The sequence below is a fragment of the Mobula hypostoma genome, chromosome 1, assembly GCF_963921235.1.
Source record: "Mobula hypostoma chromosome 1, sMobHyp1.1, whole genome shotgun sequence".
Lineage (NCBI taxonomy): Eukaryota > Metazoa > Chordata > Chondrichthyes > Myliobatiformes > Myliobatidae > Mobula > Mobula hypostoma.
The window spans coordinates 121,867,079-121,892,542 of NC_086097.1; the positions used below are offsets into that span (position 1 = coordinate 121,867,079).

At 41.8% G+C, this 25,464-nt stretch overlaps 1 protein-coding gene across 2 annotated transcripts in view; it reads right to left on the bottom strand.

Annotated features, from left to right (window-relative positions):
- Window positions 1–397: 397 nt before the first annotated feature.
- Window positions 398–25,464, bottom strand: part of dok6 (docking protein 6) — a 609,418-nt gene continuing 584,351 nt past the window's right edge. For both annotated transcript variants that reach the window (XM_063055165.1, XM_063055183.1), the window contains one exon: window positions 398–7,453. In XM_063055165.1, the coding sequence (XP_062911235.1) occupies window positions 7,314–7,453 (140 nt within the window). In that variant the 3' untranslated portion in view covers window positions 398–7,313. The remainder of the gene's footprint in view (window positions 7,454–25,464) is intronic.

The following is a 25,464-nucleotide window of genomic DNA, read 5'->3' on the forward strand; positions in this document are numbered from 1 at the left end:
AGGTCCTGTCTGCAGACAATCCTTGCGTCATGGAAAATGTGTGACTTGGCCATCTTATCTGCACCAGTCAAAATAAAAAAGCTTCCAATCCTATCTCACCATCCATCACTTGACCTGCAGCCCTAGACATTGTGACTTTTCAACGACTGTTTTTAAATAACCGTTCAAGCGCACTAAGGTTTTCTGTCTGCGCCATTCTTTCAGTCAGGAAATTTCAGGCCACTATGTGTGAAAAATAAGATACTCAACTGTCTCCTAGTTCAACTGCCAAGTACTTTATGCACTTTTACTTTATCTAGGCCACCTGTAACCTTATACTGACAAGAGTTTCTGCAGATGCTGAAAATCCTGAGAATGCACGCGAAGTGCTGAGGGACTCAGCAGGCCAGGCAGCATCTATGGAGAGGAATGAACAGCTGATGTTACAAGTCCTTGATAAAAGGTTTCAGCCTGATCATTCCTTTCCATAGATGCTGCCTGACCTACTGAGTGGTAACATGGTACAGTACTCCTCTATTGAGTCTTCCACACAGACTCTTTGTTCCAAAGAAACAGACCCAGTCTATCCTGTGGCTATAACTTAATCATCTCTTCTGCACTTTCCCCAGCAAATCATAACTTCCCTATAATGCGATGACCTGAACCTATGTAGTACATAGTCTCATGAGCATTTTGTACAGTTCAAGCATGATAACATCCACAGTTTTATATTCTCACTGCTAATAAAGGAAAGCACCCAGTTTTTGCCTCTTAAACTTTATTAAAATTTCCTGCACTTTGATTGATTTGTGTGCATACTCTCCAAGACCCTTCTAACTAAATGTCCTCTCAGTTGTCTAATTGCAACTTGCCAATTCATTACCTCACAGACCTTTGGATTAAATTAATTTGCCTTCTTATGTACCCAGCTGAGCTAAGGATCTGTCGCTTCTGGCAGTCTCCACATGGCCAACTTTTGCATCACGTGCAAAGTTAGTTTTATTTTTACCTACACTTATCTCTAAGTGATTTTTATATATAACAAGCAGCAAAAGTTGGAGAACTGAGCCCAGTGCAACACTACCTGTAACAGTCTTCCCATTGCAAAGGGACCTGTCAACCAGTTATCCTTTGCTTTTCATTGCTCAGCCAGTTTTCCATCCATTTTGCCACTTGCCCTTTGAGCTTTTACTTTATTCGCTTGTCTGCCTTTTGGGACGTTACTAAAACCTAAAAAGTTGCTTAAGATATTGGTGAGGCCTAATTTGGAGTATTGTGTGCAGTTTTGGTCATCTACCTACAGGAATGATGTAAATAAGGTTGAAAAATACAGAGAAAATTTACAAAGACGCTGGTGGGACTGGAGGACCTCAGTTATAAGGAATGATTGAATAGGTTAGAACTGCATTCTTTAGAATGTAGAAGACTGAGAGGAGATTTGATAGAGGTATACAAAATTAAGAACTGCAAGCAGGCTTTTTCCACTGAAGCTGGGAGAAACTACAACTAGAAGTCATGGGTTAAGGGTGAAAGGTGAAAAGTTTAAGTGGAACATAATGGGAAACTTCTTCATTCACAGGGTTGTGAGAGTGTGGAATGAGCTGCCAGCACAAGTGGTGCATGCAAGCTCGATTTCAACTTTGAAGAGAGGTTTGCATAGGTACACAGATCGCTATGGTCCGGGTGCAGTTGATGGGAGCAGGCAGTTGAAATGATCCAGCACAGTCTAGAGGGGCTGACGGGCCTATTTCTGTGCTATAATTTTCTATGACTCCATGACTTGGTTAAAACTCACACAGATGACATCAAGTACGTTGATCTTATTGATGTTAACCCATTACCTTCCCAAAATATTTTGAGGTCAGTTTAACCATACAGTCACATAGCAAATCTCACGTCTCTCTGGGACATGTTTGTATGTTCTCATTCTGCCCTGGTTTCCTCCCACATTCCAAAGATGTATGGGTTAGGATAGTGAGTTGTGGGCATACTACGTTGGCTGCAGAAGTGGCTGCGGGCTGCCCTCAGCACGTCCTCAGACTGTGTTGGTTAATGATACAAAACCACAGTTCACTGCATACTTTGATGTTTTGATGTACATGTGACAAGTAAAGTTTATCATTTCCAACCTAACTTTATCTTAACAAGTTCATGCTTAATTTTTTCCATTGCCCAATCTGAACTAAATCAGAACTCTTGATAGTTCCCTGTTTATAATCCTGGATATCCTCTCCTTTCGTCCTATCCTATGGGGATATCAGATCAATACCAGTTTACACAATGACCTATTGTCGACTCTGATAGGATACTCACTTGAAAACTTAAGTGAAATTTTGAGGTTTTCACCTAGTTTATAAATTAAAGTGATCCTGACTATACCATAAACCTTTTAACTCTCCAGCTGTGATTTGCATTACCAACATGACTAATTAAGATTGATGGACAAATAGAGATTATGAATTTTATGAATTTCAAAGCATAGTTATACAAGTCATGGTTTTTGAAACAGGTAAAATGTTTATAGAGTTGACTTGTCAGAACAAGATCACCTAAGAATCTAGTTCAGTCAATTAGCATGAGCTGGGAAGAGTGACTACAAAATCAATTCTCATGTGGAAATGTTAATCTTTCTCACTGGATACCCCAGAATAGAGCCTGCTACATTACATCCTGATGAGGGGAGGCTACAGAGAAATGAGAGCAAGATGCATCCTGAGGGCAAGATTTTGAGCTGGGAAATTATTTTGAAGTATGTTTTTATATGGTTGCAGTATAAAACATATAGGGAATTTCTTCAGGCAACATCTTGGTTCATAATTTGGTTGTCTCATATCAATCTTAGTGGTATAATGTATATTTAAATAATGATTGTGATCTAATATATGAAGAGAGGAGGTGTGGCCTGTATGTTTATCGATATCAAATGGGACCTGAACTGAGCATCCTCCAAGCCACAAACAAACTGCTGGAAGGACTGAGCAACAAGAGGGAAATGGACAGGCAATATTTCGAATCAAGACTTTTTGTCAGCGTCCAGATGAAAGGCTTTGACCCAAAATGGCAACTGGTCATTTCCCTCTCCTCCAAGAGGACCTCAACCTTGTCATGGTTTGGAGGCTTGAGTGACTCAATGATCTGGAGAGCTATGTTGGCTGGAGTCAGGGCCTTATGTTTTGGCTGTTGGTTGAGTCATCAATGCCAAGCAGGTCAAAGGGTAGAGGCCAGACTAAGAGTGGTCCACCGGTTCTCCAGGTTTGGAGACTCAGCTCAGGGCTAACAACCCTGAGCGGTAAAACAAAGTTGTTATGGAAAGAGCAATGAAGAATCCTACATCTGAGTGTAATGGTATTCCTGAGTCTCCACCCAGGACTTTCATGACTGACAGTAGTGAAACCCAAGAGGAAGCTACTGGCATGATGAAGGAAGCCCTGAACACCACCAGAGTTGGAGGATCTTCATTGCTGCCCTAAACACCAGCAGTATAATAGGCACTAACACACTATTTACCTCGACAGATGCTGCCTGACCGATTGAGTTCCCCCCATAGATTGTTTATGCACCTGCTGTCTCCATCTTCCAGGTCATATTACAAATCCTTACATTTGTTTCTTTTCAACTAACGTAAATGCAACAGTGCACATTCCTTTAAACAAGAGTTAATATGCATGTTCAGGAGGGATTGTTGGCAGCCAGTCCCTGCTGGGATTAGTGATGCAGGTTCAAGACTGAGCTCTGCCCACCACTGGTCCATGTGTCATCAGTTTCCATATCTGCACATAGCAAAATGGAAGTTGCAAAAATGCTGGGGGCTCATATACTTACTGTGAATGCCCACAAGAAAATGAATCATGGGGTAGTATATGGTGACATATATGTACTTTGAAAACAAATCTACTTTGAACTTTGAATGCTGTCCACTCTGCTACTGAACTCACCAGGAAGTCTAGCAAATTTTCTGGGTCGTACTGAGCTGGGAATACAGATGCACTTTATATCTGGCCTCTCAGCTTTATGGCAGCCAAAACACCTGTAAAGGCAGTGATCACATTCATTTCAGCAGAATAAGTGACCTATAATTAATTAAAAACTAAATTCAAATTAGCATTTTTTGCCATTTATTTCAGTACCATCAGGGACCTATAATAATAAAAACAAAATTAAATTTAAACTAAACTCTATCGTTGATGTATTTTTATTTCACTTTGCCTTGTACTAGCTACCTTAATGCACTGCTGTAATGAATTGTTCTGTATGGGTAGTACGTAAGACGAGTTTTTCACTGCACCTCGATAATGGTCACGGGGAGAAGGCAGGAGAATGGGGTTAGGAGAGATAGTAAATCAGCGTTGGTGGAATGGTGGAAGAGACTTGGTGGGCCGAATAGCCTAACTCTGCTCCCATGTTTTATAGTCTTAACTTACTAATTTAATAATTTTCATTTTTAACTAATTTACCATGGTTTAATGTAATTGAACTAAATTCATTATTTTAATAGTTAAATGGAAAAAAAACAATTCAGTCAATTTGACTTTAAATATCTCTGGACAATAGGGACGTATAAAAAGAGCAAAAATGCCTTTGACAACAGTGAGGGTGATGGTCTGGAATACGATAGGTACAAGAGTTTCAGCAGATGCTGGAAATCCAGAGCAACACACACTGGAGGAACTCGGTAGGTCAGGCAGCATCTGCGGAGGGGGAATAAACAGTTGATGTTTCGGGCTGTGTCCCTTCATCAGGACTGGAATGAGGGTACTGGACTAGAATTTATGACCCATCAGGCAATTACAACACATAGATTAGCATCAGACGGACTGTAGCCGAGGCTTAGATTGATAATGATCAAGCCCAGTGTATAAAAAGAGCAAATTATTTCAGATACTGGAAATCTGAGACAGAAACAGTGCAAGTTGAAAACATCCAGCAGCATCATGGGAGAAAAGCAGCGAAAAGGAGAGATGTTTTCAGAGCAAACACTCCCACTCAGTGGCCACTTTATTAGGTACAGAAGTGGAACTTGGTGTGATCTTCTGCTGCTGTAGCCCATCCACTTCAAGGTTTGACGTGTTGTGCGTTCAGAATTGCCCTTCTGCACACCACTGTTGTAACACACGGTTATTTGAGTTACTGTCGCCTTCTTGTCAGTTTGAACCAGTCTGGCCATTCTCCTCTGACCTCCCTCATTAACAAGGCATTTTCACAGAACTGCTGCACACTGGATGCATTTTTGTTTTTTGCACCATTTTCTTGAAACTCTAGAGACGGTCGTGTGTGAAAATCCCAGGAGATCACCAGTTTCTGAGATATTCAAACCACCCCTTCTGTCACCAACAATTATTCCTCGGTCAAAGTCACTTAGCCCATTTTTTCCCCATTCTAATGTTTGGTCTGAGCAACAACTGAACCTCTTGACCATGTCTGCATGCTTTTATCCATTGAGATGCTAGCACATGATTGGCTGTTCAGATATTTGCATTAACAAACAGGTGTACAGGTGTATCTCGTAAAGTGTCCACTGAGTGTAAACGAAGCTGATTTATTGGCTCTGCCTGCCATTGCTGTTTGAACTGTTGACTATGACAGAAATTTTGCTTCTTTTTTATTGCTGTCATTGAACAACTCTGTTGTTCTTCAGCAGTATTTTCCTTTGTACCTCTGGCTTCAGATATTTTGATATTTCAGGTCTTAATGTAACTTCAGGTTTGAATACTCAGCTAGTTCTGGTGCCAGTTCCACAAGAATATGCATGTTGGTAAATAGTCACAGTTTTCAGGTTGCCATTGAATTACTTTACATATCCTTGGTCCAATTGGAATGAAAGCTGCAGTTACTTGAAAGCCGATGTTTACATTAAAAAAAACTCCCTTAATAAGACCAAATTATGATCTGTGGTTAACAAGAGACTGCATTTCTGATTCAAGCTTTTCCAACATGTTGCCAGACACAATGATGTATTCTGGCTATGGATGTGTTTTCTTTTGATGCAAGGTTATTTATCAGTTGGCTTATTTCTTTTCAACACAGGGGATTTTGAAGATGCTGGAGATCCAGAGGAACACACACAAAATGCCAGAGGAACTCAGCAGGTCAGGCAGCGTTTATGGAAATGAATCAACAGTCAATGCTTCTGGTTGAGACCCCTCATCAGGACTTAGGTCTTTTGTTCTTCATGTGTGCAACTATTAACTTCGATCTTTAAACCACTTAGATATCGCACATATTCGACCCATGGAAAGTGATCATCCACTTCCCATTACCCACCACCGCCCCTTCCCCAGACGTAGTAAGCTCTCAGCAAAATTGAACCATTGAGCCCTTATTCGTCCTGCAGATTACACCAACTTCTCCGAGGATGGTCAACCCATCCTGCTGGAGAGGCTTGTGAATTCCTGAGATCCTGAGAGCGATGCTACCTGGAGATAGCCACCCGGCGCTTAACTCATGGTAGGGTCACCCCTGGTGGTAAGGTCAAGGGAGCGGTTCCAGACAAGACCTCAAACAGAAGATGATGAGACATCACAATAGCAGTGAAGGGTCCCCAGTCATCTTGCATTCCATACCACGGGACCTTGACCCTGATCTGATCCATTAAGAACCATGCGGTGGCTGCCCATGCATCAGCCTCCCCATGTTAAAGTCACACACAGCATTATCCTTTAAGGGAGTTTGCCCTAATATCCTGGAATTATGTGGACCCGGACTGACGTCTACAGCCACCTGAAGACCCACCAATGGACAACCCCTTAGGCAAACATCATACACGAGTTGAATAATCACACTACCATTCATCAGAGAATATTCACCTTCGTAAATCAAATAGATTAAGTCAAACACATCAAACAACACTGCAATCCGGTCAAATGAAAAAAAACCTATTGATGTATGGGAATTTCCGCAGGGCAGATCTGAAAGCAATACCTGAATTAGTATTAGAAACAAAAACGTGTTTGACAGTCATCACAGACACAGACAATTTGACTCAACCACTTTTAGACCTGTCCAAACAATTGTGTTTTACACACAGAAGCCATGTTTTACAGCAGCTGGATTTTAAAAATACTCTACATTGCATTTTTATACATCAAATTCTATTTCCCAAGGAGGTATGTAGTTATCAGCAGGTGGGAGCCAATTAATATTAAAAAAGATGTACAGGTATTTTTAAGCCTATGAATATTCAGTCTATCACCTGAATGCTCCAAATACAGCAAACGCCATCCAAGACTTGTTTTGTTTCACCTGTATTTAGTCCTTGCCCTCTCACAGTTACCAAATCAGGCTTCTCTCTACATGTGGCCCGGCTCACAGTGACTCCTCCCATTGTTCGGTGCACATCACTGGGCCAACCCAGAGCTGTAGTTCGATCCGTAGCTACTAGTTGGAGATAGTAAGTGTTGGTGCTCATGACTCTGTTCTGAGACGTAGCTAGGGAAGGTTTGTGCTCGAGGAACCTTTGTCAAGTTTAAATCATTCCCTATAGGGGAGAGAGAGAAAGAAACACTTTTTAAAAAAGCTGTTATTGCATTTATGAAAATTTCATTCTTTCATGGTATTCATGTCAACTTTAATAATAACAGAACTATCAGGTCAGCAGAAAAGGTCAGTGGCTGCCATCTACCATCATTGCAGGACTTGTATGTGTCCAGGATGAAGAAGTGAGCAGGGATACATTGTGGACACTATAAACCCGGCAAACTGGCGTTTCCAAAATTTCCTTTCTACTAAGTATTAAAACAAAAACTTCATGCCGTCTTAAAGGTTTCTTCCCTAGGCAATTAATCTGATCAGTGATTCTAGTTAGACCACTTCACCACTCCCCCATTACCTCAGTCACCGTACTGCACTGTAAGCACTTTAAATCACTTACTATAATGCTGCTTCCATTGTAAATACATGCTGGTATTTAATTACAAACATGAGAAAGTCTACAGATCCTGGAGATCCAAAGCATCTATGGACTAGAATAAACAGTCAATGTTTTGGGCTGAGACTCTTCATCAGGACTGAGAAGGAAGGGGGAAGATGCCAGAATAAAAAGTTTGGGGGGAGGGGAAGGAAAGGAGGCTAGCAGGAAAGTGATGGGTGAAGCCATGTGGGTGGGAAAGGTAAAGAGCTGGAGAAGAAAGAACCTGATAAGAGTGGACCATTATTAAATATATAAGATTATTAAGGGATTGGATGGGCTAGAGGCAGGAAACATGTTCCCGATGTTGGGGGAGTTCAGAACCAGAGTCCACAGTTTAAGAATAAGGAGTAGACAATTTAGAACGGAGTTGAGGAAAAACTTTTTCACACAGAGGGTTGTGGTTCTGTGAAATGCTCTGCCTCAGAAGGCAGTAGAGGCCAATTCTCTGGATTCTTTCACGAAAGGGTTAGATAGAGCTCTTAAAGGTAGCGGAGTGAAGGGATATGGGGTGAAGGCAGGAAAAGGGTACTGATTATGGATGATCAGCCATGATCGCAGTGAAAGGTGGTGCTGGCTCGAAGGGCTGAATGGCCTACTCCTGCACCTATTGTCTATTGTCTATTGACCATAGGAGAAAGAGGAGGGACCCAGGGGTAAGTGATAGGCAGGTGAGAAGATGAAAAAGGTCTGAGTCGGAAATGAAGGAGGGGGTGTGAAATTAGTTTACTGGAAGAAGAAATCGATAATTGTTTTTGTTTCATGTTGGACCCCAAACAACACACCATGGAAAATTCCCAATACAGGTAAATGTATATGGTGAATAAGTTGATCCTTGGTCTTGATCCTACACTTCTGACTTAGGTTTTGTAAATCCTGAAAGGTTTTTGAGAGTCAGAAGATGTATAATTTGTAGCAGGGTGTCCAGCGTCTACTCTGCTCTCGATCCGTGATCTGTGGACCGTCAACTTGTCGTGGTGGGGGAGAGGCTTGTGAGTTCCTGATATCCCAAGTGCGATGCTGTCTGGAGTTCAGCCATCTGACGCTCAGCTCCTGGTAGGGTCGCCCCTTGCAGGAAGGCCAAGGGGGTGGTTCTAGACAAAGAGCGATCCAACCAAGACCTCAGCGGTGGAGTGATCACTCATGACAACAGCAGTGAAGATGGAGGAAAGCTGCGCAATGAAGCGTGTTCAAACACCTTGCATCCCATGCCAGTGGACCCTGACCCCAATCTGTCAAAGACTGCGTGATGGAGGTCCATCGTCAGCATCCCCATGATAAACAATGTCATGTACAGGTGTTCTCCATTGGGGGAATCCACCCGAACATACTGGATTAAGGCCTGTGGCAATCGGCAAGTGGTGAAAGGGGCAGGATTATGAGGTCTGGCCCACCTTATCCGGAGTAACACACCTAAAATGCTGGAGGAACTCAGCAGGTCATGCAGCATCTATGGAGGGGAATAAAGAGTCAACACTTTGGGCCAAGGCCTTTCATCTGGACACAGTGGTCTGAATGCAATATCAGGATACAATGATCTGAATGGCTGTACCAGAAGTGAGCAGTTTGAGAGCACTAGAATATTAGATGAAGGATGTGATCCTGAGGTTTTACAAGGCATTGGTCAGATCACACTTGAGTTATTGTGAGCAGTTTGTGCCCCTTATCAAAGAAAAGATGTGCTGGCATTGGAGACGGTCTAGAGGAGGCGCATGAAAATGATTCTGGGAATGAAAGGGTTAACATATGAGGAGAATTTGATGGCTCTGGGCCTGTATTCTTGGGAGTTTAGAAGAAGGGTGGGGAGAATCTCATTGAAATCTATCAAAAATTGGAAGACAGAGTGGATGTGGAGAGGATGTTTCCTATTGTAGTTGAGTCTAGGACCAAAGGGCACAGCCAAAGAACAGAGGGTCATCCATTTGGAACAGAGATAAGAAGGAATTTCCTCAGCCAGAGGGTGGTGAATCTGTGGAATTCATTGCCACGGATGGCTGTGGAGGCCAATTCATTGGGCATACTTAAACTAGAAGTTGATAGGTTCTTGGTTATTCAGGGCATCAAAGATTATGGGCAGAAGGCAGGAGAATGGGGTTGAAAGGGATAATAAATCAATCATAGTGGAGCAGACTTGATGGACAAATGGCCTAATTCTGCTCCTTTGTCTTATGGTTTTGTAGTCTTAAATCAGCTAGATGGAATGGCACTGCAGATTCAATGGGCCAAAAGGCCTACTTCAGTGCCTATGTCGTTTGGTCTTATGAGCAACAGACTGAGATTAGTTTAGCAATCTTTCAAACTGAATCACTTTTATGCTAATGATTCCAACATCAGCATCACATTGGTAGTACTTATGCTGTGTCTTGTTCTGAACGGTTTTAATATAAGAGAAAATAAATTAACTTATAAAGAACATAGAACATGTCATCCCAATACAGCCCTTCAGCCCACAATGTTGTGCTGACTATTCAACCTTCTCTAAGATCACTCTAACTCTTCCTTCTCACATCGCTCTCCATTTTTCTATCATCCATGTACCTATCTGAGAGTCTCCTGAATATCCCCAATGTATCTGCCTCTATCAGCACTCATGACAGTGTATTCCACGTACCCACCACTCTATGTGTAAACAGCTTGCCTCTGACATCCCTCCTATAATTTCTTCTGATCACCTTAAAATTATGCCTCCTCATATTAGTCATTTCCATCCTGGGAAGAAAAATCTCTGGCCCTATAAAGAAGCCCTTCCAGCCTTCTCCTTCCCACCCTCCCACCACCTTCTTTATAGGGCCTCTGCCCCTTCCCTCTTCAGTCCTGACGAAGGTTTCCGGCCCGAAACGTTGACTGATCGTTTCCACGGATGCTGCCCGACCTGCTGAGTTCCTCCAGCGGGTTGTGAGTGCTGCATTTAACCCTGTACTCTGCCTTCAAATTTGACTTCCAAATTGATTAATTTCATACTCTTCTGGGTTGAACTTCATCTGCCACTTCTCAGCCTAGCTCTGCGTACCGTCGATGTCCCATTGCAATCTATGACAACCCACTACACTATCCACAACTCCACCAATCTTTGTGTCACCTGTAATTTTCTGCTCTTTGTTTTACTGACCATCAAAAACAACAATAGTGGTTATAAAGCTCTCGTTGCACAGAAACAGCTTCAAGTACTTATGCTAAATGGATTTTATTTTTATTTTGCTCTGGTCCATTCCATCTCTACCCTGAATCTGTCCCACCATTTTTCTCTGCAACAATAGAACCTTAATTTAAAGGCCAATAAATTATGACTAAACATTGAACAATATCCTCTTTTGACAGGACAAGGAAAAGTTTGTGATCTGATCATTTTTTTCTTCCATCTGCAGCTTTTCATTGTCACACACGGCTTTTCTTGGCTCTTGTACGTTATAAAGCTGTTTATTATTTGTCTGATATTTCTCCTCTCTGCCTGTCTACATGGGGTTGAAAGACATTGCACTGCGTTCTTCCCTTTGCTATGTTCAGACAGCTGTGGCTTTAGGAATGGATCACAAACACACCAAGATTGAGTTTACTTCCACGACTCCAATCCCTTGTGAAGTGAATGTAATGGCCGCCAGGTGGGGTGGGTTGGACAAAATGTCGGCCTTTTCTAGCTTACTGGTTGTACTCTTGAGCTGGGAGAGCTGCCATTGCAAACTGCACTGACCAAAGGATGCTCGCTGTTCAAAGTTCAAAGTAAGCTTATTGTCAAAGTACATATATATTACCATGAGATACATTTTCTTGCAGGCATTCATATTAGAACAAAAAAATACAATAGAATCAATGAAAAGGTACACACAGAGACTGACAAGAAGAAAAGCTGTGCAAATACAAACAAACAAACAAACATATGAATAAATAAACCAAGAACAGAGTTGCAAAGTCCTTGAAAGTGAGTCCATAGTTTGTGGGATTAGTTCAATGTTGAGATGAGGAGTTATCCACGCTTGTTCAGGAAGCTAGTGGTGTGGGACCCAAGGCTCCTGTACCTCCTTCCCAATGGCAGCAGTAAGAAGTGCTGCTTTCTTCTGACAGTGTTCCTTGTAGATGTGCTCAATGAGGAGGGCTTTTTCCTTGATGGACGAGGCTGCATCCACCACTTTTGGTAGGCTTTTCTGTTCTTGGGCTATGGTGTTTCCAAACCAGAATGCTCTGTCATTGGAAATTCACGGTAAACAGACATACTTGCACTCCTACATGCTGAATAAGTATAGAGATTTCATAAACACAACAAATTCCGTGACAACAGCTTAAAGGATTAAAATGTCACTCATTCTAAATCTCACTGGAAGGAGGCTGCAGAAGTAATGGATTACACTAATGGAACAGTGAAGGGAATTGCCTGTGTGTTTGATTGATTGAAAAGTTGTTTCAAAGGAACATACTGGATTTCAAACCCTATAAGATATCCCCAGTTATTAACCAATTTAATGCTCATTTGAAATTGTTGTTTCATGTTCTGAGGACAACGGTATTTCTCCATTATATAGCAGGAAGTGCCTGCCTTCTGCATGGTACATTGAGGAGCATCCACATCACTTTCATTAGTTAATCAGATAAACATAGGTGGCACATTGTGTTGTGAGTACAGATACTGTCTCACCATCTCAGTAATCTGGGTTCAATCCTAATACCGTCTATGTGGAGTTTGCAGATTCATCACATTATATTGGAGGGTGAAACTCAACCATGTCAGACAAGCATTATACTGTTTAGTTATTAACTTTTGTCAGAAGTGCACCTTATTATTTGTTAATTGATTTGTGGTAATTTTACTTTATATGCTGTGTGCAAATTATATGTATTATGTTCAAGAGTTGCGAGGTATTGTTTCGGCTCTCATCCGTCATCATCGGTGAGTGCTGGCTTGATACCGAAGACTGAAGCCAGAAGGTTGATTGGAAGTTCAGATCACAGCCTGAATGAAGATCAGAAGTCTGGAAGTTAAGGCTCGATAGCTGGAGCCCTGAGTCTGTGAATCTTGGTGAAACGTCATTGATATAAATGAACATATTGCAGAATTGTGTAATACTCCTCAATATGCAGAAATACGTTTACCAATATGCCTGTGAATGTTGTTCATTGTTAATTGATGCCACTTTCATTGATATTTTGTTTAATTTTTAAAAGAATCAAGAGAACTTTTCCTTGGAAATATCAAAATCCCCTCAGTTATAAAAGAAATAAAAAATGTTTCCTAATGTGGTTTTGCTGAAAGTAATTGCTTCTAATCTGCAATTTTTAATCAAACTTTTGTTTGATTATGCAAAACAGAAGTTTTTGCATTGAATGATTTTCAATTGTCAGCCTGTAAGTTATAAGCAGTCCTCACTGCCTGCAGCCAAAATGCTGATAAGGGATGCCAGAACAAAATAGAGAATGTGCAAAGTAATGCGTAACCATCCCTAGAAGACTATCGATACCAATTTTAATGATATAAAAACACAAGTTCTTTTTGCTCCGACTCTGAAGCATCAGCAGAGTATTGCAGTCACATAGACACAAGAGATTCTGCAGATGCCGGACATCTTGAGCAAAACACACAAAATGGTGGAGGAACTTAGCAGGGCAGGCTGCATCAATGGCGTGGAGTAAACAGTCAATGTTTCGGCTGGAGTTCCTGATGAAGGGTCTCAGCCCAAAAAGTCAACTCTTTATTTCCCTTCACACCTTTGATCCATCTGCAACAAGCAGAATTTCTAGGTGGCCAACCATTTTAATTTCAATCCCCATTTGCATTTCACCGTTAGTCTATGGCCTCCACTACTGCTGTGATGAGGCTTCCCTCAGGTTGAAAATCTCCTCTGGACCCTTTCTAAAGTTATCACATCCCTCCTATAAAGAGGTAACCAGAAATGAACTCAATATTCTAAGTGTGGTCTAATCAAGGTTTTACGGAGCTGCAACATTAACCTCGCGGCACTCAATCCCCTGACTAATGAAGGCCAAGACACTGTACCCCTTTTTGATCACCCTATCAACCTGTGGGGCTTTTTTGAGGGATCTCAACATCCGTACTCAAACCCACTTACAATAAAGAAAACCATTACGTTTGCTCTCCTAATTGCCTGCTGAATCTGCATAGTGATTTGTGTGTGAGGGCATTCAAGTTCTTATAGCATCTTTTGACCTTCTCCTTTCTAAAATAAGTATTCCACCTCTCTAATATTTTTGCTAAAATGGATGACCTCACATTTTCCACATTATGTTCTGCTTGCACATTCATTTGCCTGTTCACTCAAAGCTTTTCTAAATCCTCCCTGTCACCTAGCTTGGTATTGTCAGCAACAAACATGGATATACCTGTATTATACTTTATCAATCATCCAAACTACTGATATAGTTAGGGTCCCTGTATTAATCTCTGTGGCACACAAATGGTTGTAATTTCCCAAGACAAAAGTAAACTGATTTATTCCTATTTGTTCTGTCATATCTGTTCCTATCACCTCTTCACCCTCCAGACTCAAGGTAGTAGTGGAGCAATCACTCAAGTTGAGTATGATGTTCTCCTAAGGCAGCGGTCCCCAACCACCGGGCCGCAAAGCATGAGGAAACGATATGAGTCAGCTGCACCTTTCCTTATTCCCTGTCACGCAGTGTTGAACTTGAACATAGGGTTGCCAACTGTCCTGTATTTGCCGGGAAATCCCGTATATTAGGCTAAATTGGTTTGTCCCATACAGGACCGCCCTTGTCCTGTATTTCCCCTGCTAAGGTAGAGGGTTCCTATAAACCCTTTCATGCCAAAATGAGTAAAGCGAAGAAGCAATTACCATTAATTTATACGGGAAAAATTTTTGAGCTTTCTCAGATCCAAAAAATAACCTACCAAATTATACCAAATAACACATAAAACCTAAAATAACTCAAACATATAGTAAAAGCAGGAATGAAATGATAAATACACAGCCTATATAAAGTAGAAATAATGTATGTACAGTGTAGTCTGGAAGATTAAGCCAAAACTGATATGTGGAAAGAAAAATCAGCACGTACGCGCATGCGCACATCACATATGTGCACATCATGCATATGCACACAAGTGCCCGCAGAAGGCTTCATGGTTATGGTAGTCTTTCCTGGAGTAAACACAAGTGTCCTGTCAACACACACAGAAAATGCTGGTGAACGCAGCAGGCCAGGCAGCACCTATAGGAAGAGGTACAGTCGATGTTTCGGGCTGGGACCCTTCGTCAGGATTTGACTGCTACTTTTGTCCCTTATTTGGGAGTGAGAAAGTCGGCAACCCTAACTGTAAAAGACATGTTGAGGTGAGTTTAACCCTACTGGAACACCTTCTCCACCGTGCCCCCCCCCCCCCCCATCGGTCAGCTGGCCTGCAAGAATATTGTCAATATTAAACTGGTCCGCGGTGCAGAAAAGTTTGGGGACCCCTGTCCTAAGGGATTGTCCATCGGTTAGCCCTCAGGTGGCTGCAGAGGCCAATCCAGAAGACACATATTCTGGTGCAGCGTGGGAAAGAGTAAGTGGTGACTGTGGTTAGTGGTTGGGTCTTTTGGTTTTCCCGTCCCTGTTTTTGCAGCTGCTGCTTGTCCTCCGCGACACAGCAGAGTTCAATCTCATGTATCACAGCTCCCTCTTGAACAGATTTACTCCAGGTTTATTACCTTCCCAATTTTTAGATGTGGTATTGAATTTGCCTCCCTCGTCAATCGGGGGTTCCCTGACCTTCCTTCAATGGTAAAGGATCTGTTTGGAGAGCTGTGAGTTAGGCATCCAGACAACACTGGAGTTGAATCTTGAATCGAAGGTAGGAAACATCTGACAGTCAGGTCCCTTGGCTACAGTGTTGAACTGACAGATAGCTGTGACAGTGTGGTAGGGGTGGTCTGGAGGGGGGATGTTGTGATTAGAAGCCTAACTTCTGTCTTCCAAACCTGCCCAGAAATGTACCACTAACAGAAGCATATCCTGACACTGCTGAGTGCACATCTTGTCCTTTTTCAATCTACCTAGCGGCAAGTTTCTAACTTCTCCTAGCCCAGCAGGTCAGGCAGCATCTCGGCCCGAAACATCAACTTTCTTTCCATCGATGCTGCCTGACCTGCTGAGTTCCCCCAGCATTTTGTGTGTGTTGCTCTGGATTTGCAGATTCTGTGCCACCCAATAACCACTGGCATGCAGGGTGCCTGTGTGTGTGTGTGTGTGTGTGTAGGGTCTATTGGAGACAGTCACATGACTTCCCCTTGTACGTGCCCTTGATGTAAATTGTTCTGTTTCTGAAGTGTCTGATGGACAACCTCTTGGAGGTGCCTCTCTACTATGTCCTTTCTTGAGATTCATTTATTCAGTTATTTGTCACGTGTACAGTATATTAAGCACACAGATTCATGCGCCGTTTGTGTTAACAACCAGCACCATCTAATAATGGGCTGGGGCAGGACACAAGTGTTGCCACACACTCCGGTGCCAACAACACAGAACACAACGAGCAACAAAACAACAACAGTAATACCAATCCCTCCCTCCTCCCTCCGTTTCCTGGGTAAGGGATTGGCTTCGCACTCCCTCTGCCTCCGGATCTGAACACAGCAAAAGAGAGAACAGCTGTGAAACATTCCTACCCAGAGGAAGCAGAAATTTGATTAAAGAAAGGTATTGCTAATTCAGTGCTAATTGGTACACATACAAAGCATTTACACCTGTGAAGTATTTCAGATTTCAGATTTTTTTGATTCATCACATGGCCACTTTATTAGGTAGACCTGTTTTTTAATGCAAATATCTAATCAGCCAATCATGTGGCAGCAACTTAATGCATAACAGCATGCAGACATTCTGGTCTGGATTCAGACCAGAATGGGAACAAATGTGATCAAAGTGACTTTGACCGTGGATTGGTTGTTGGTGCCAGACGGGGTGGTTTGAGTACCTCAGGAACTGCTGATCTCCTGGGATTTTCATGTACAGCAGACTTTATAGGCATCCGTTAGTCTCATGAGACCATGGATTTGCGCCTTGGAAGGTTTCCAGGGTGCAGGCCTGGGCAAAGTTGTATGGAAGACCAGCGGTTGCCCATGCTGCAAGTCTCCCCTCTCCATGCCACCGATATTGTCCAAGGGAAGGGCATTAGGACCCATACAGTTTGCCACTGGTGTCGTCGCAGAGCAATGTGTGGTTAAGTGCCTTACTCTAGAACACAACATGCTGCTTCAGCCAAGGCTCGAACTAGTGACCTTCAGATCACTAGACTGACGCTGTAACCACTTGGCCACGCGCCAACAGCAGACTTTAGAGTTTACAGAGAATGGTGCAAAAGACAAAACAACGTCCAGTGTGTGGCAGTTCTGTGGGTGAAAGCACTTGTTATTGACAGAGGTCAGAGGGGAATGGCCAGACTGGTTCACGCTGACAGGATGGCAACAGTAACTTAAATAACCACGCATTACAACTATGGTGTGGCATCTCTGAACGCACAAGGTGTCAAACCTTGAAGTGGACGGGCTACGGTAGCAGAAGACCACACTGGGTCCTTCTCCTGTACCTAATAAAGAGGCCACTGAGTGCATATAGGCAGATTCTCTGCCAGTCCAACAATGATCCCACCAGAAATGAAGGGTAAATATTGCAAATGACATCTTTAATGACCCATTAAGACAATCTCATTCATAGCCCCATGAAATGATGTCTTGCTAATTCAGAGATAATTGGTATATAAACAAACATTTATATTGTAAAGTATTTATGGAGATAAACATAACTCAGGCATGTGGTAAAATAGATTATTGGGTGTAATAACTATCATAATATTCTACAATACAGTACTGCCTTCAGAAAAAATGTGATTAATGCATGAGATGTTCCCTCATGGACAATATTGGGCATTTGCCAAAAAGGGTGATTCATCCTTAGTGACACAGGGAATACTATGCTGCCTTGGGTGATGATACTCTTGGCTAAGAATTAGAAAACCCAGTGTGTAAGGCTCATGTTTGGATATGATAATATATTATTGGTTAATACATAGATTAGTGAATTTTTTGATGGAGATAGAGCTTCCCAATTGCAGTCAATCCATAGAAAGCAGGAACAACTATTTCCAGTGCAGGAGGTGAAGACAACAATAGCATCTGGCCCAGGCAGTTGCTTTGAGTGTGGGATGCTTAACCACAATGCAATTTCCTCACTGGGTTAAATGGTGACATGTTGTGGGGGTTTTGTTTTTGGAAAAAAAAGACCATGGAGCTATCATTCTAAGTGTTTTTCCTTCACCCCAAATTTTCCTACTGATAAGGAAGCCTGAGGGTGTTAAGTGAGAAATAGAAAACAAAGTAACCTATTGCAAGGTTCAAAATTCAAAAGTTCAAATTATATTTATTATGAAAGTATGCGTAAATTCATAATTCACCCTGAAATTCATTTTCTTGCATTCACAGTAGAACAACGAAATTCAACACAAAGAATAAAAAATTACACGTAAACGAAGAATGGGAAACACCCAAAATGCAAAAGAAGACAATCTATGCAATACAAGAAAACACATAATATATAAATAAGCAAATAAGTATATAATACCAAGAATATGAGTTTTGGAGTCCTTGAAAGTGAGTCCATAGGTTATGTATCAGATTAATGTTGAGGTGAGTGAAGTTAGCCATTCTAGTTCAGGAGCCTGATGGTTAAAGGTAATATCTGTTCCTGAACCCGGTGGTGTGGGACTTAAGGCTCCTATATTTCCTTCCGACTGGCAGCAGTGAGAAGAGAGCTTGGACTATTTCTATTTACATTCTGTCTCACCAGGGACTGCGCTAGCACCAACTGAACAGAATACTTAGATCTAGATACAGCTTTAAGAGATAGTACAACAGAATGTGCTCAGCAAGAATCCATTACTCACCAGTACTGTCTTGCTACATATTCTGCTCAGTTTACCAAGCAGCTACTCGTTTGTCTTTATTTGTCACACCCCCTACTTAGTTTTACATTAACTGCCGCACAATGCATCCCACATCTAATCAGGGCCCTGGTAAAATACAAGTGCAGCATAAATATTTAATCTGGAAATTAAAAAAATCAAGCTTCATTGACGCTGCCTGCTGTGAGACAGGAGATAAAGGTGTCCAACTGCTTCCCCAGCCCTTGGTCTTTTTGACATGTCCTGTCTTGAGATGCAGCCTCGGCAATTACTCTTTGTCATGCCCTTTGACATGCTTTCAAATTTAGAACATCGACCTGCATTTCTCTTTACATATTTCCTGATCTGTGCCAGTCAGTAAAATGAGGAATACAAAAACAGATAACAGTTCCTTTAATAGTCTTCCATTCCAGGCATACGTGTTGAATAAGTACTAACAATTACTTTCTAGATTTTTTTTACAACCACACCAAGTCAGAATTTATGATGTAGACATAGATGCAGGAATACGTATGTCTTCACATTCACATACACACACACACACACACACACACAAACACACACTATGGGGTTGCACGGTATTGTAGCGGTTAGTGCAATCACTTTACAGCACCAATGATCACTGGTTGGGGTTCAATTCTTGCCGCTGCCTGTAATAAGTTTAGATATTATCCCCGTGGGTTTCCACCAGTTGCTCCGGTTTTCTCCCATGTTGTATGGGTTAGGGTTAATGAGCTGTGGGTGTACGATATTGGTGTCGAAGCATGGTGACACTTTCAAGCTGCCCAGCACGGTCCTTGTTGATTGAATTAGATGCAAACAATGCACCTCACTGTATGTTTCAAACCACATGTATACAAATAAGATTAATCTTTAAATCTTTATCTTTATTTTCTGACTTGTAAACATTTATATAAATATATATACAACATCACACTAACAAATAACCACGTATAAAGTGTAACACCAATTACACCAAAGTTTTGTGATCATGGTAAGCTACAGGGATTTACCTGAGAAGGTGACTATTTTGTTCTGCAGATGTAGGGATGATCTTCAGATTTGAACTCTGATATACTTAATGCAACACCTCATATTTTGCCTGGGTAGCCTCCTACCTGATGGCATAAACATTGATTTTTGTCAGGCCTACATAAGCAGGCACCTCCTAACAGAAGTCACCTGCTACTTGTTTCCACCTGCTACTCACCTGCAGCCTATTTAAACCTAGCTCTCAGTCTCAAACCTTATTCACTCACATGAATCAGCCGGCCTCAACCAGCTGCTCCTAGCTGTCATTTACCTTGTGAGTTTAGTATCTGTTCTCTCTTGTTTTGTGGCCCTTCATGGTTTGTTATTTTGCAGTTGATTATTAAAATTATTGCTCACTGTTGAATTGTCTCTACTTTAGGGTCAAGCCTCCTTTACATTACATGACAGACTTCTCTGACCTGGTAATTCCCCACTTCTCTTGTTTTCCATTCCCCATTCCAGCTCACCTCTTAACTCTTTGCTTGTCCTCAGCTGCCTCTTACCTCCCTCTTGTTGCCTTCTTCCTTCCTTTTCTGCCATGGTCCACACTCATCTAGCAGATTCTTTCAGTCCTTTACCTCTTCTACCTATCACCTCCTGGTTCCTCAATACATCCTCCCCCCCCCCACCCACCTACATTCTCACTTACCAGGATTCACCTGTCACCTACCAGCTTGCATCTCTTCCCACTCCCCCACCTTCTTATTCTTACTTCTTCACTCTTCCTTTTCAGTCCTAATGAAGGATCTTGGACTGAAATATCAACCACTTATTCCTCTCCATGGATGCCACCTGACCTGCAGAGTACCTCTGGCATGTTACTCTGAATTTCCAGCATCTGCAGTATCGCCTTTCTACAACCCTGCCTTTGGTTTGGGTCACTGGCAGCAATGTCTGGGCTTTGCTTTGAGCACGAGTCTCATTTTTGTTGCCTTGATTTGCTGACATTGCTTTATCACTGTGGACAACATCCTGGCCTTGGCTTCAACCACTGGAAACAATATCACTGCCTTGAGTTCAGACATTGGGAACAATGTCCTTGCCTTCACTGGGCCACAGTGAGTGTTATCTTTACCTGGGCCACAGGAAGCAAACTTAATTGATTCTGACAACAGTGAAAACTGTTCTTTCCTGTGCAACACTCTTCTTGCCTTGATTTTTTTGGCCACAGTGATCATTGGCCTTGCCACAGTTTAGGCCTCAGGGATTGCAGGCACTTCCTCAATTGAGGCCACTGGGAAGAACAGCCTTGCTTTGCTTTGAACTCCAAATATAGCTGCTCTACCACTGACAACTTCAGCAGTTTGTTCCCAGAAGTCTGAACTACTCGTGGAATGGTTTTTAAAAACAGTTCAAAATAAAGAAACAAAACACTTTCTAAACTCTTGTGTCAGAGTTCTTTAAAGAGAATTCCTGTAGGATACTCAACGCCTTTCTCATACTGTGTGGCTCTTTAAATCTTTCTGTTGAGCTGAAAAAGGCCATTGTCTGCAGTCTTTCTATGAGTCCAGGACAAAAAAGTGAACAGGAAATCATTGCAGACACTACCCATCCTGCAAACTGCCTTTTCCAAAAGCTCTCTTCTGGACCGCACTATAGGGCTATTAGAACAAACATTTCACTCCATCGTAAAGGTTTCTTCTCCCAGGCAATTAATCTGATCAACTATTCTAGTTAGTGTCATTGCCACACTCCTTTCCATCAGTCGGTCACTGCACTGTAAACACTTTGTTGTTTACATTGTAAATACATTCTGGTATTTATTGATATCTGATTCTATAGATGTACTTCTATATTTATACAACACTTTATTCTTTCTAGTAACACAAAATGCTGGAGGAACTCAGCAGGTCAGACAGCATATATGGAAATATTGTTAGTTGATGTTTCCAATTCCTACCTCTCCCATCAGATTCCTTCTTGTATGAGGCAGCTGAGGAGAAGCAAAGGATTAAGAGGAGCTAGTCTCCTTTCCCTCCTCCCACCTTTTAATTCTGGCATCTTCCTCCTTCCTTCTCAGTCCTGAAGAAGCACCTCAGCCTGAAATATTGACTGTTTATTCATTTCCATAGATGCTGCCTGATCTGCTGAGCTCCTCCAGCATTTTGTGTGTGTTGCTTTGGATTTCCAGCATCTTCAGACTTTCACATCTTTATTCTTTAAGATTCTTCAATGTCTCTCTTTTTGTTGTATGTCGTGACAACACACCACACCAAGTTTCCAATACATGTAAATGTATATGGCAATTAAAGTTGATCTTTTGAAGATTCATTGAGCAGCCCAGTTTAGTGCATGGATGGTACCCTTCGAGTATTGGATAATAAAGCCCACGTTGCCCACCATTAGCTTCCTAAATCATCACCGTGGTCCAGCTTCTTGCTAATGTCCTTCAGCATTAACTACGTGGAAAATGTCCCACGATTTCATTGACTCTACTTATGTTTCAGAATTTAAACTGACTAGAATGGCAGAAACTTATCTAATTGAAAGCTGTTTTCCAGCTGGTAGCATTAGCTGTCTTGGTTTAAATATTATATTTGTGTGCATTTATTAGGGTTTATGATAATGTTTTGAATTAAAGTGAATGGATCAGCAATTAATGGCTGCAATTTCATGCTGCAAGCTTGGGCTTCAGTGCTGCTGTATTGTTCCCTGATCTTGCCAGTGTGTTCTAGACACTCACACACAAATGAGAAAGTGTAGTCAGCTAGTCAAGCTCCAATGGCCATTCTGCATGGCTAGCTCAACAGCAAGGAAGAATGCAAGTTGGCCAACTGAGAACATGTGGGATCCTGGAAGAGCAATCCCATTAATCCCAATCCCCCCCTCATCTTGTGTGTCTACAGTCCTGCAATTTATTCCCTCACATGCCCATCAATTTTCCTTTTGTTTCTTTGCCACTTACCTGCATTAAGGGTAAATACATTAGATTCAGATGCAGATTTATTAATCACATGAACTTCAAAAAATACAGTGAAACTCTTTTTTTTTGTGTTAGCCAACACACCCAACGATGTGCTGGGAGAATTGGATTTATGAACCAAGACCTTACCGAGGGCTATGGAAACTACTGTATATTGACTAAGTCATGGCCAAAAGGGGAGAATGTAGTAGAAAATACTGAATTCTTGGCTCTGTGGTGTAGTAGTAGATAAGAGGCAGATGATCATGTAACAGAGAGATAATGGAGTCTATAGGATTGGTACCAGGCACAGAAAGTCTGGAACAGGTTCATACCAGCCCAAGCTATACAACAGAGGCTATTTTAAAGTCTATGATGGAAGTTTGCCATTGTACTTACATGGGAAAGGTCGAACTGCACACAGCTCACATGGTATATAGGCACTGAAACTCAACACTGCAAATGCTTAATCACTCTATGTATATATAGTCCATATGAGACAGAGATAATGGGGGAAATAGATAAGAAATTGTACAAGAGTTGTGGAAAAGTTGGATCTGGGGTATTCGGTCTCGAAGGAGTGACACTCCTGTTGATGTCACCAGGTAATAAAGAGGAAGTTTGTTGTGAAGATAAACCTTGGATTATGTGTGAATTCTTTCCTTCTACATTCATCAATTACATCTTATGAAGGTTTTGAATGCCCTTTGCGATCCAAAGATAAGGTAGGTTTCCAGTAATGTATGCCAGCTCCAGTTGGGGACAATAGTGGTTTTGAATGATAGCATAAAAGCCTTGGCCTCAAATGTAGATTTCAAATGACTGCTGTTTCCATTATAGTAAATGGTGACAAAGTTAACATCATCATTTTGCCTTGATCACACAAGGTCAAAATAATTTTTATGATTTAAGCATAACAAGTTTCCACCATTCAGAAGACCTGAATTGTGGCTGGAAACCCAATTAGCTTCAAGGTTCGAGTCATATTTGTTTCAGTTTGAGTTACACTGATCATGAGATAGTTATAATTTTCTTTGTTGCTGACACATTGAGTATCACAGTTATGATTTCAGCACGTTGATCGTTTTCTCTTGGCTTACTCAACAGTTTGCACATGAGCAAGCCTCCCTGATTCTGCAATGTGGTATTAAAGGATTACTGGAGAGTCTGAGGTGTTGCCTTTCTAATCAGACATCAAACTGAGATCCTGTCCATCTGCTCAGATTGATACAATACTCCGAAGGGACGGGAGGCTCCGGATGTTTTTCTTTTTGGAGAGACACAGCATGGTGCCAGGCTATGTTTATGATCCATATTCCTTGCACCAACGGCCAGCATTCAGCTATCTTCCTAATTATTTTTTGTGCACATGTCTGAAGTTTCTGTGTTTCCTGTACTGGAACTGTAGATCCCTTTGTATCACAACATTTTGTTGTCACACTTCATTTAAATAATTTGATATTCAATATTCCTTCAAAGTGGATTATGTTTTATCTCCATTTTCTTGTCTGTTCACTTAACCTGTCTGCAGTCATTGGTGGGCTGGGTGTGTCCTTCTCATTATAATATTTAATTTATTCAGATACAGCGTGGAACTGGCCCTTCTGGCCTTTTGAGCCATGCCACTCAGCAACCCCAGATTTAACCCTAGCTTACTCACAGTACAATTTAAAATGACCAATTAATCAGTATGTCTCTGGACTGTGGGAGGAAACTGGGGCAACCGGAGGAAACCCACACAGTCACAGGGAGAACGTACAAACTCCATACAGACAGCAGGGGAATTGAACCTGGATTGTGCATGCTGTGGTGGTGTTTCATGAGCCCCTGTGCTACTGTGCCTTACCAGGGACATATAGAATATCATTCACTCAAGAGATGCTGCAGGTGCTGGAAATCAAGAGCAACACACACAAAATGCTGTTAAATGGGTCAGACAGCAACTTTGGAGGGAAATAAACAGCTGAGTTTTTGGGCTGAGACCCTTCAGCAGCACTGGAAAGGAAGAGGGAAGAAGACAGAATAAGAAGGTGGGGGGAGGGCAAGGAGTACAAGCTGGCAGGTGAAAGATGGAAAAGGTAAAGGGATTTATTTTCTGCTAATTTTGGGATCTTGCTTGTACTTTTGTTTGCTTATTGCATTAGATGACCAAGGATATTTGCTGTATTCTCGAGGTCAGGTCACCAAGACAAAATAAAATTAAAATACTATTAGCATGCAAGATGGCACTGGTGAAACATGGCAATGTGTTGCAGGCAGCTTACAAAATTTCTAAAATTTTCTTCTGAATTACTGTCACTGCAATCTGCAGCCTGTAATTTCACTTGAAGTAATGTATCTTTGAACTGTCCTGATGAACTAGTGATTCCATGATCTTCTGAAGGACCCGGCGGACTTAACTCTCAAGTGTGCTTTGAGTGAATGGAGGTCCATTACCACAACCAAAGGAGAGGGAGAGGGTGAGGATTCCAAGCCAGGCTGAAGCTGCCTCTACCCAGCATCTTGTTAGCAAATGTACAGTCTCTGAAGAACAAGATCAAGGGTCTAAGAGCAAGATTGCTGTATCAGAGGGGAATGAGAAATTGCTGCTTTCTCTGTTCCATGGAGACATGGCTCATTCTGGAGAAGGCAAAAAGGTGGGATATATGTTTCACGATCAACTCTATGTGGTGCTCAGACACAGAGGTTTTGTTGCACTCTTGTTCCCCCAATCATTATTGACTTCAGAAGGAGGAAACTGAAGGT